This window comes from Belonocnema kinseyi, chromosome 5 (genome assembly GCF_010883055.1).
Source record: "Belonocnema kinseyi isolate 2016_QV_RU_SX_M_011 chromosome 5, B_treatae_v1, whole genome shotgun sequence".
NCBI classification, from domain to species: Eukaryota; Metazoa; Arthropoda; class Insecta; order Hymenoptera; family Cynipidae; genus Belonocnema; species Belonocnema kinseyi.
The window spans coordinates 21,097,093-21,109,660 of NC_046661.1; the positions used below are offsets into that span (position 1 = coordinate 21,097,093).

Here is a 12,568-nt window from a genome sequence, read left to right on the forward strand (position 1 = left end):
GCACAACAATCGCTATTGGTTTTACTTAGCAGTTTATTTTATTTTATTTTTTTTTTTTTTGAGAAAAATGGTGCCGGTTTGAAAAATTAGTTCATTTTTTGACCCGGTTTTTTTAAGGGCTTGAAAAAATATTAATTTTTAGAATTTTGTAAAACGGCTACGTACAACCTTAGCCAATGTAAGTAGAAAAATTTCAACAACAAAAATTTGAAATCTGTTCATAAGTTTGCGAGAAATCGATGCCACCGTGTTAAAAAAAGTCGTTTTGAGAAAATGCGTAAAGTTTTTATTGCATGTGAGATAGTGCTCGTTTAAATCATATTTGAAATATTAATATTTACATTAAACTGTCTATTCTTGGGCCATTTGGTGGTTCATCATCAGTATTTTCAGCATTGTTTTGACCTTTTTTTATATTTTTTTTATGTATTAGCAGCGGCTAATACAAAGGGAAGCGTTGTAGCTCTCTACCTGCACTTATTGTATTGGGTATAAGTTCGTAATTTTCAAGATTTTAAGTTGAAAATTTTTCTAAATATTTTTGAATATATATGCTTTAAGAAAATGCCGCAAAAAAATCGATTTTTTTTACAAGTCACAGTGGTGTTCCCCCTTAACTATAGTTTATTCTATATCTGGATGGTTGATTAAAATGATGGAGCGTTGCAAGAAGAGTAATCTGTTGTTCGTTGCAAAAAACCTCAAAATCAACGGAGTGGGGAAGTAACAGCAAAGGGCAACCCTTTTACAGGGATTAGGATACTAAGCTCGAGGCTTTCGTAATAAAGTTATATCAATAACCGAGGTGTAATAACTTCGGCGGACCATGTTTTCGAGGGCAAGGTCTATCATTCTCTGTTACTGACGATGTTGCCATCAGAATTAGTTACTCTATGTATATATTCGTTAATTTGCAATTTCTATGAAATTTCCACAAATTAAGTAAAAAACTATTAAAATTCTGCAATATTTCTTCCCTGACAATAAGTGCATCTATTAGTCAAACCAAGCGCAGGTATATACAAATCAGTTTTGTCCAATAGAGTTAATTTTTTTTATTTAGTCGCAACCAGTGAATAAGAAATATTTGATACTTTTTCAAATTAGCATTTTTGTTGCCTTTTGTGACTTTCAACTTTTTTATTTGGATTTGCTTTTTTACTAAGTTTAACCGTTCTAAGTATTCGAGGTCAAGGTATGTGTGATAAAGACGGACAGTCCATCATAATGAAGTTTCAAAACAATTTCGCCTTGAAGAACAGGCTGTTTTACATTTCCCTTTGTTCTCGGAAGGGCTATAAAAGGGAGGGCTGTAAAGAAAGTGATCCCAGATCTGAAACGAGACGTGGTCCAATACTATCACAGGTCTATGTCCGTGTGAATATAGTAGGAGACGATGTAAATGACTGGGTTGCGCGCGCAACCCATTTCTCCTCTTCTGAATTTGAAAACACGAAGGTGCACGATTGCCGATCGGAACACTTCGGCGGTTCTATTTATGTCTCTATCTGCTTTGAAATAAAATGAACAGATTGAGATTTTAATATTTCCAGATTTCGATGCTGGCGATTCTCATGATTTAAAGACTTCGCTCGCCTCTTTATATGCGTATATTTTGAGGTTACGTTATGTCAAGTATAGAATATAAATTACATAAATATTAATACTATTATATATATAAATATATACATATATTATTAATGATAATATTATAATTATGTTATAATAGTTTATTTTGTTAAAAATTCGTCTTTCTTTGTAGAAATTACATTGTTTTATGGAAAATTTATACTTTTTGATTAAAAATTACATTTTTCGGTTGACTTATCAACTGTAAATATTTTTTGGTTGCAAAGTCTTTTTTTTGTAAATGCAACTATATTGTTGAAAATTAAAATCATAATTCTTGGGCGGAAAATTCGATTATTCACTTAAAGTTGAACTACTTAGTAAAAAAATTAATTTTTCTCTTATTAAGGATTCATAATTATAGTTGAAAATTCAACTATTTACCTTTAAATTGAGTTAAAAATTCAGCTTTTTTGTAGATAATACTCTTTTTAATTTGAAATTAAATAATTTCTTTGAAAGTTCATGTATTTTGTTGGAAATTGACCTTGTTTGGTAGAAATTTAATCTTTTTGGTTGAAAATCTATCATTTTTGGTCAAAAATGCAATTGTTTGGTTAAAATATCAACTGTACATCTTCTTGGGTTTAAAAGTCGATTATTTCACTAAGAGTTGAACTACTTTGTAAAAAAAAACGTTTTTTTAACAAGGTTTTTTAATTATGGTTGAAAATTTAACTGTTTGGTTGAAAGTTTAACTCTTTGACATCTCATATTTTTCGCTTAAAAAATTCAACTTTTTGTAGATAATTCGCCCTTTTGACTTTAAAATTAAATAATTTCTTTGAAAATTCATGTATTTTGTTGAAAATTTGTCTTTTTTTGTAGATCATTAATTTTCTCGGTCGAAAATTCATCTGATGGGTTGACAATTTAACAACTATGTTGAAAATTAATTTTTTCTGTTAAAAATTATTTATTTTTATCTGAAAATGTAACTATTATAGAATTAATTCAAAATTAATCGTATATATTGGTTAAGTTGGAAAATCGTTTTTTTTTATAGAACATTAATCTTCTTGGTGAAAAATTCACCTTTTCCCTTGAAAATTTAACAATTTTGTGGAAAATTAGTTGTTCTTTTTCTTGTTCAATTCAAATTTTTATCACAGTTTTTATCTGGAAATTGAACTATTCCATTTTTGGTTGAAAATTTATCCTGTACATTGTATAAGTTAAAACACTAATTATTTGATAGAAAATTAATTTATTTGTTTTCGATTATGATTTTTTTTAATTGAAACAATTTTAAAATTAAATGTTTTAAATTTAATTTAAGATATTAAAAATTGAAAAATAATTAATTTTACAAGATGATTTTGAATCCGTTCAAAATTAAAGAATAAATAGATATTAGTTTATAAAATTATTTGCAATTGTGACTTCAAATATTATTTCAGTCTAAAATTTTTTTATTTTTAACCCGTTCAATTTGAAATTTTTTAATTAAAAAAAGAAATTTTCGTTAATTATTGGCAATACTTGACCATTCATTGGAAACAATCCATTACAAACACCTGTTAAAAACTTTTAAAATTTGAACAGAATGGTTCGAAATAGAAAAAAAATAGAAAAAAAAATTGTTAAATTTGTAATGAGCTAAATTTTAAATTTGAAGGCTATAATTTTAATTAAAAAAAAGATTAAAAATTAATTAAAAACTTGAAATTATTTCAAATAATTTGAAACACGATGTAGATTTTTTCAGATTAAAAAAAAAAATGAAGCTTTTTGAGAATTGTAAAATATTTAAAAAGAATAACAAAAATGGTTGTGATTGCTAAGAAAATTGAAAATGATTTTTTATTTTAAAAAATTAATTTTAAGTGAGTATTGGGAAAGATTTTGGAAAATTAAAAAAAAAAAGAATCAGCATGATTTTAAGGCAATTTTTTATTTTGCAGATTTTTTAATTTTAGGAAAAATCTAATTAACAAAATATATTCATTTTCAACCCGAAAGTTTACTTTTTAACAAAATAAATAAATTTTATATCAAATAATTGGTGTTTTAACTAATACAATGTACAGGGTAAAGTTTAAACCAAAAATGGAATAGTTCAATTTCCAGAAAAAAAACAATTAATTTTTTATCAATCCTAGAATAGTTGCATTTTCAGATTAAAATAAATAATTTTTAACCGAAAAAATAAATTTTCAAGATAGTTGTTAAATGATACATTTTCAACCAAAAAGATTAAATTTCTACCAAACAAGGTCAATTTCCAACAATATACATTAACTTTCAACGAAATTATTTAATTTTAAAGTCAAAAAGAGTATTATCTACAAAAAAAAACTGAATTTTTAACCCAATTAAAATGCAAATAGTTGAATTTTCAACTATAATTATGAATCCTTAATAAGAAAAAAATTAATTTTTTTACTAAGTGGTTCAACTTTAAAGAAATAATCGAATTTTCTACCCAAAAATTATGATTTTAATTTATAAAAATATAGTTGCATTTACAACAAAACGACTTTGCAATCAAAAAATATTTACAGTTAATAATTCAACCGAAAAATGTAATTTTTAATCAAAAAGTATAAATTTTCCATAAAACAATATAATTTCTACAAAGAAATACGAATTTTAAAGAAAATACATGATTTTTCAACCAAAAATGGTACAGATTAATTGTCAGTTAAAAAATGTATTTACAAGGAAATAGATGAACCTTTAAATAATAAAAATTAAACAAAGTAGTTGAACTTTTGATATAAAAGAGGACTTTTTTTACAAAATAGTTACATTTTCGACAAAAGAATTAATTTTTCAGCCAAATAATTGAATTTTTATCCAAACGAGATGAATTCCAAAATCGCCAATTTCTTTAATTACTTTCAAATGCGGGTCAAGATATAAATAAGACTATATATTAGTATTAATATTTATATAATTTATATTCTATACTTGAAATAACGTAACCTCAAAATATGCGCATATTAAGAGGCGCGCGAAGTATTCAAATCATGAGAATGGCCAGCATCGAAATCTGGAAATATTAAAATCCTAATCTCTTGATTTTATTTCAAAGCGAATAGAGATAGAAATAGAACCGCCGAAGTGTTCCGACCGGCAATCGTGCAACTTCGAGTTTTCAAATTCAGAAGAGGAGAAATGGGTTGCGCGCACAACCCAGTCACTTACATCGTCTCCTACTATATTCACACGGACATAGAATTGTAATAGTATTGGACCACGTCTCGTTTCAGATCTGGGATCACTGTGTAAAGAGTTTCACTGTAATTCTATGTCATGTACTAGGTTTGGAAACCAAGAATATCTATTATTTTTAATTAATTTAAAAATGCTATTATAATAATTTTCTAACTTAAATTATTAAAGTATACTTTACTCCGCAAATGATGCAGAACTCGGAATTGGCATGCCGCAATTCGCTTAATTTATCAAAAATTTGAATCTCAAAATTAAAGTCTTTCATCGGTCCCTTTTCGGTATAAGGCCCTTTTCCTACCATTTTTGTGAGATTTACTGGGAAAAGCCTAATGAAAGTGTTCCAAGCTGCCTTTATTTTTTAACATTTTTTTCCTAATAACTTATTTAAGTCCCAAAACTCAATAAGCCCTTTGAGCTCTTTTCCAGGTAAGGCCCTGCATCTAAAAAATTTCCGTAATATACTGCAAAAGGCTAACAAAAGTTTTTCAATTTTGATTTTTTTCAAAAAATTCCTACAATTTTTCAATTTTAAGCTGAAAATATGAGTAACTTATCGGGTCCTTTCAGGATAAGGCCCTTTTTGGCTACTTATGCAAGTTTACTGCAAAAATTTGATAAAATTTTTCGGGTAAAAGGGCCTTATCTGGGAAAAGGGCTCAAAGTGTGTATTTAATTTTGGGACTGAAATAAGTTATTCTGAGAAAATGTAAAAAAGAAAGGCAGTTTGGAACAGTTTTACTAGGCTTTTCGCAGTAAAACACACAAAAATGACAAAAAAAGGGTCTTATCTCGAAAGGGGACCTATGAAATTTTTAAATCTTGAGTACTGCCTGCTTTGTCGCTACGCTGCTGTTTATCATACATGACTGAGAATGGCCTTTCTTTCTGTCACGCTGTTCTCGCATCTCAAAAATTCCGAGGAATGAAATTCTAGGAACGTCTTGAATGGGAGTTACTTAAATGATATTTCCTTGATTTATTCTTTATATGGTATATAAATGTTACTACAATGATTAGGAAGAATCAAGCGTTTTTTAACTGATGGGAAGTGTGAATTTGAATTTAAGCTCAGCATGTTGAAATCCGAATTGGTAATCTCCGTTTGGCAGTCAATATTAAAAAAGTGTGTTATCCTTTGTTATAGCTTATTTTCTCAGTGGATGCTAAAATCACCGGAATAACATAATTATTCTTTAATCTGGACAGCCATTTTGAATTTATGAATTTTATCTAAATTCAAAATAGGCGCCCTCTGATTATTAGGACGTAAATTTAAATATCTAAAATATGGAATGTTAACATCTAAATATTGCGGCTTGAAATTGATCAACAAGTTTTTTAATTTATTGTTAACATTCTGCCATCAAAGTTGCAATTTTTTTAAAGAATTGCATCATCCTCTCTGATTTACATGTTCGTTTTTTGTTTCAGCAGCAAAAATTCCTGAAGAGGGCGACCGAGGATTTGGAGCCATCAGGGGGTGGTAGTAGCGATGGAGCATTTGGTGAGCCTCCAGTTAAGTTGCAGTGCACGCAGACGCAGCACCAGCATCAACAGACTCAGGGAGGCGGCGGCGGGCCACATCTGGGCCATGGGCAGCATCAGCCCGGAAATGGCGCGAACGCTACTGGGCAATCAACCGGCGGAGGTGGAGGAGGCGGAGTTTCTTCTGGCAATGAGCAAATGACTAAGTTCTCGGTGGAGATAGTCCAACAACTAGAATTTACTACTTCAGCGGCAAATTCGCAAGCGCAACAGATTTCGACAAACGTGACAGTAAAGGCTTTAACGAATGCATCGGTGAAAAGTGATCTGGTGAATTCATCCTCGTCGCCAAAGCCCGGACCCGACACGCAATCATCCAATGCCCCAAGGCCACAAAATTCTTCTGGAGGTGGTGGTGGCGGTATAGGCTGTGTAGACATCGGTAACTTGGTGGAGTGCAAGCAAGAACCGGACAATGAGTTCGTTGATCTGGAGCAATGTGCTGCTGCTTTAGAAAAAGACGCTGCTGCTAATGGAGCTGCCTTCCCCGGCTTCTCAGACTTTATTGGCGACGACACCGGAGACGAGATCATCACGTCAGACGCGTTTAAGGACCTCATTTCCGAGATTTCTGATTTTCATCCAGAGTTCATGAAGGATTTTGACTTTGAAGACAAGACCGTAGATACCCTAACGAACAGCGTTATTAGTAACATATCGAATAACGGCCAGATCAAGATTGAAGATGACAAGGATTCGATGCACCAGCACCCGAGCAACGGAAACGCAAACAACGGGTCCGGCGTAGTGTCTAACTCTAGTCCGGGGAACCGTGGGTCTTCGCAATACTCGCCAGTAAGGTTATCCTACTCAGGACTGGACTTTAAATCGCCCGAGATGAGTCCTGCAGCCCAAACACTGAAGCAGATGGCAGAACAACATCAGCACAAAAGTCAGCAGTTAGGTCTCGGAGGATTTAATCCCAACTCGGTTGGGGCTAGAGGTCCAACGGCAAGGTCGCCCTACGCGGAATTCCCACAGTTCGGAGGTACCACAGACTACCTTGGAAGTCCCGGAAGCAACGGACCTCCAGGCTCCCAGAACCAAAATGCACCAAACAGTGGGAATTATCACAAGAACAACGGTGCACAAGGATTTCAGGGCCAGCAAACATCTGACATGTTTGGCAGCCAAACACAGTTTACAGGTCTGGGGGATATGAAAAGGCCGAATCCTGGTGGAGGAAAACCGAGTATGCTTGGACCTACAGGGGCGTACAAGCAACAGTATTCGCCCTACGGAAGCCCAGGTTCCATGCCCAATCACGGCAGTCCAGGGTACCCTCTGCCACCGAGAGCGGGCCAAGGTGCTGGACCCAACCAACCTGGGGCCCAAGGAACCTTCACCAGCTCCACGCCACCTAGACCACCTTCTGGTTCCGGAACTGCCACGCTTCAGATCAATCAAGCCCAGCAGTTACACATCAGTAATCCGGGACATCAGATTCAGGTTAGTGTTTATGTTTTAATTATTGTTAATCCTTATATCATAGCGAACTTCAGTGCGAATTAATTGATAGTTAGGCTGCTGTCCAAAATTATAATATAAGAAGTGGAATTTTCCTTAAAAGATATTGGTAGTACTTATGCAGGAGAGCAACTGAGCTAGGTAGCATTTATCAATTTTATTATGTAAGGGAAAATAATAATATACGTCAAATCATCATCTTTCTTAGATTTCCCATCTTTTTCTTTCGATTTCTCTCATATTTATTATTTTGTAAATCTGATGAACAGTATGAAAATTTGATAGCTTTTAAAAACAATGAACTTTGAAGCATAGTTTTTTATTGAAAAAATAATATGAAAAATCTGAAAAAATTCATGGAGGTACATTGCACATTTCTGAACAGATTGCCGTCAGAAAATTTACAAAATATAAATAATTGTTCGTTTTTTGTGAATAAATATGCGAGCGCGCTATCTTCAGTCCTGATAAAGATAATGAAGTGATATAAATTGGAGGTAGTTAGTTGAACTACCTGTAATAATTTACAATTTGAAGGAAGTATGTGGTTTTTGTTGTCTTCGTAAAAAGGGAAAGGGTTTGAAGGCCAGATTGAGGCTCGGAATTACAAGTTGGGTAGGTCGGACTGAGGAAAACCGAGGACGATCCCCTGAAAAAACGGCACCACCCTGGGCTGTCGCACTTGCTTTCCTATATAAAAAACTGACTTCAATATCGCAATTTGTACGAAGACAACAAGAAGCACAAACTTCCTTCAAAGAGGTAAATTAATTTAGACCAATATATTAATTTTCATAATATGTGTGCGATGTCTATTGTATCAAGTCTACAGTTTTTATATTGAAAAGACTGATGTGATTCTATTTTGATGACATAGGTATCTTCAAAGTAAATCTGACATTCTTTTCCAATAAATAATTATTTGAAGGAAAATATTCAAGCATTATTTTAAGAGAAATTATTGCTTTGCTGAATACATTCATTTTCTCGTCCCAAGAACATGAATATTGTTTCAATTAAAATAGCAGTCAAAATAAGTATATGAATTTACTTGGATCAAGAATTTTGTTAGAGTTTTACTTACTTATCATGATAATATAATATTCTTAATTCAATATTTTATTAAACTTCACGCAAATAAGTATAATGAAACAAATGAACTCAATAATTTTTTGCTTAGAGTAAATATATTCTTGTTTCAAATAGTTGTCCTGATTCTATTATTTTCTTGAGTCAAGAAAATCAGCCCCTTGTAGAAAGAAAATACTTGCTTCTTTCAAGTTGAATCAGCCAAGTAAATTAGCCTTCTTTCATTCAATGCAAATTTTTTTCAGTGTAGGAAGTGTTAAAAGATGGTCTTACTAGATTTAATATTAAAGAGAAAAATTTGATATTTTCAGCTTAGCTGATAATTACTCATCACTTCTATTATTCAGTATTTGCTGAGATTATCTCCGATTGCAAGGTCGCGCGGCGCAATCCGGCTTGGAATCTTTTGCAGTCTTTCGCGTTGCGTCGTCCTTGGCCGCCTCTGGGAAGCTCTCACCGCACCATCGGGTTCGTAATTTCTTGCCTCTTTATCGCGTAAGAAGAGAATTCGGTTTCGCGCATGCGCAATAGATGAACAGACTATAAACTCTTACGATTAAAAACGGGTTCTTTCGTGCCGTCTCATAAAATCCCAGGTGCAAAACTCATATATATTTTTATATGTAATGGACAAAACACTTATATTTTTCGTTTGTTTTATACAGAAATATATATAAAACAAATGGAAAATATCATTGTCCTGTCCAGTATATATAAGCGATGTATAACTTTCTCACCTGGGATTCCACTGACCGATTTCGCTCGGAACAGCCCCTCGACTCGCAAGTCGAGCGATATCTGTTGCGTCGCTAAGATGCGTCTATTTTTGTCAGACGTAGACGACACGACGGTGCGGTGGGCTGGCTAACGTCAACGACGTGTCGCGTCTCGTCGGTGGGGCAAGGTGACGCGGCGGACCAACGGCGAAGACAGCGAAATAAGTAAAGGGGAAAACCGGCGTCACGGGGGCGCCACGACACGCAACAAGTAGTAGTTTACTCCCACTATTCTTTATAAATGTTTCCTCTTACTGTTCTCATCCACACCTTGGGTTTGGTAGCGCCTCACCCATCCCTAGTCACCCTTAATGACTATGACTAGTCCCCTACCTTACTTCTTCATCGCCTCTATGTAGGAATTCATTTCGTGACGTATACAGCCGACGACTCGGTGTTGCGAGTCGCAACAATATTCCGTTCAGTGTACTCCTCGTTCGCGTCAATAAGCTCGCGTTCTCGCAGTAGGAGCTCATCCCGTGAAGCCACTACCGAGTTTCGAGGCCGATCAGGCGCAACGTTATCACTTACGTCGAAACTGGGGGAAAAGGGATGATTAAAGTTTCCACGATACTGCGACCTTGATTACGACTTGCGAACTGGTTTCAGCTCCCGTAAAAATTTTAACGAACTTTAGAAGAGCATATGTAGTTTATTTGGATTGTTACTCGTAACTCTTTACTTAAATATATACAGTAGGACCTCTTAGCTCCGTACATCTCGGAGCTCTGTACGGATCTACGAAAGTTCGACGCAGGTACAAATCAGGTATACGAGGCGACGCCCGTACCTACATATTGCGGGCGCTTGGATTGAAGGAAAATACGATTTGATGCAGTACGGCGCTGAAAAGGGATCAGCCCACGGAGGCGCCGATATCCCAAGTGTGACTGTGGTCACGCGGAGACCGGACTAACGAAGAGCGGAGCTAAGAGGTTCTGGTGTAGTTATTTTATTATTTGTTTTGTTACCATTTTAGACAAAAGTCGTGTCATTCAATTTTAATTCACACTTGTACATTATGCTCCTTAAAAATGTACGTACAATTCCATTTCTGTCATCTTGTTCATTATTTAATAAATTGCTTGTAATTTTCAGAAATACGTTCCAAATACAATCGTAAAGAATCTTTTAAATATCTTTATCTCCTTAAGTCCAAAAACGAAGAAAACTCTTTCTTACGTTTGAATTTTAATAATTTTATGAGAAAGGCAAAGAATTTATTATGAAATACTCTTTTCTACTATTTTCGGGTATGCCCTAAACGATGCTATGGTTCAAAAAACGTAAAAATTTGATTTTCAATTAATAATTAATAACTTTAAAAAACTGTTTTTTAAAGCAATTTTTTGCAATCAAAAAATAAAGGGGGAAGGGATTTTGTACTGTTGCAAATATGCACAAAAATGCACAAGATGTGTGAAGTTTATACATCCGTAAAGTTTTTTATCTACGATTCTTTTAGATAAAAAGGCGGCCAAAAAATGAAAATAAAACATTTGAAATTTCGTTTTATCGATATTTTTTATCTTTTTTCGCTCAAATCATCTAAATTTTTAATTACTTTCGTAAAGATGTATTTGAATAGTTTATTTCTAAACATCATAACAATATTTCGTTTTAAATAGGTAAATTCATGATTTCAAGATTATAAAAATTCATGTTATTGCTATTTTACATCATTTTTACACCAAAATCTTATCAATTTCTTTTTTTAGCCGTTGTTTTTATTGAAAAACAACGTTCCCCGACACTTTCCACGTGGAGGTTGATGAATTCAAGCATCTTTTTTTTAACGTTTATTTTCTAATTGAATACTGTAATCTCATTTTACAGTTTACATTTTTCGCTTACCAGTTTTTAACATACAAATTTTACCAATAAGGATCCCCTTCCCAGATGGGGATCCATCAACGCTGCTCAGCGAAGGGGAAATGGCCGTGCTGCGCTCTGATTGGCTTTTTTGTCACGTGGTACTGCGAGGTGGTGGATGCCAAGCGAACATAAATGAGAGTTATGCACAGATATAAGCGCAGGAGGATATAAGTGAGAGAGGATATAACCGTGTTTCCACTGTACTTCAATTATTATGCTTCAACCTCAGAGTTACACACCAAAAGCATGTAAAATTTTATATCAGTAAACATTAACTTTTAATTTATGAAAATGATATCAGTGAATCACTCAGTCGTTGAAAAAAAAAGATATTTCACTCGCTGCATTGGATTTTGGTATGAAATCGACATAAAATAGCAATAAAATGATTTCTTATAATCTTAATGTCATGATATTACCTGTTTAAAACTAAATATTTTTCTTTTGTTTATAAATAAACTATTCAAATACGTTTTTACTGAAATAATTAAATATTTATGTGGTTTGAGCGAGAAAACCACTAAAAATATCGTTAAAATGAAGTTTCAACTTTTTGGTTTCCATTTTTGGTCGCCATATTGTTGAAAAAAATCGTAAATAAAAGAACTCAATGGATTTTCATTTAGAGCATACCCAAAAATAGTAGGAAAGAGTATTTCACAATAAGTCCTTTGCCTTTTTGATAAAATTATTCAAGTCCAAACGTAAGAAAGAAATTTCTTCTTTTTGGGACTTAATGGGTTGAAAGAAAAAATAGCAAAAATGTATACATGACGTGAACTATTAAATATCAAAATTTAAAAAAATATGAATCGTTGAACCAAAAAAAAAAAATGTTAACATTTCTCAGGACACTTGTTCCACATACAAAATTTTCTGACGGGGCCAAAACCTTTGTTAATGTATAGTAGGGGAGACCGGGGCAATTCGTGACAACGTGAAAAATTTGAAATAGGCGCCACAAAGACCCTTGTCAAATTAAAAATTCAAAAAAATTACTGTAGGTG

General features: G+C 33.2%; 1 protein-coding gene across 5 annotated transcripts in view; it reads left to right on the plus strand.

Annotated features, from left to right (window-relative positions):
- LOC117173214 (neurogenic protein mastermind) overlaps nt 1-12,568 on the plus strand; it is a 758,065-nt gene that overhangs the window by 544,746 nt on the left and 200,751 nt on the right. For 3 of the 5 annotated variants that reach the window (XM_033361665.1, XM_033361668.1, XM_033361667.1), the window contains exon 2: nt 6,244-7,803. In XM_033361665.1, coding sequence (XP_033217556.1) covers nt 6,244-7,803 — 1,560 coding nt within the window. Of the gene's footprint in view, nt 1-6,240; nt 7,804-12,568 lie in introns of all 5 variants that reach the window. The other 2 variants (XM_033361664.1, XM_033361666.1) reach the window with 1 other exon arrangement.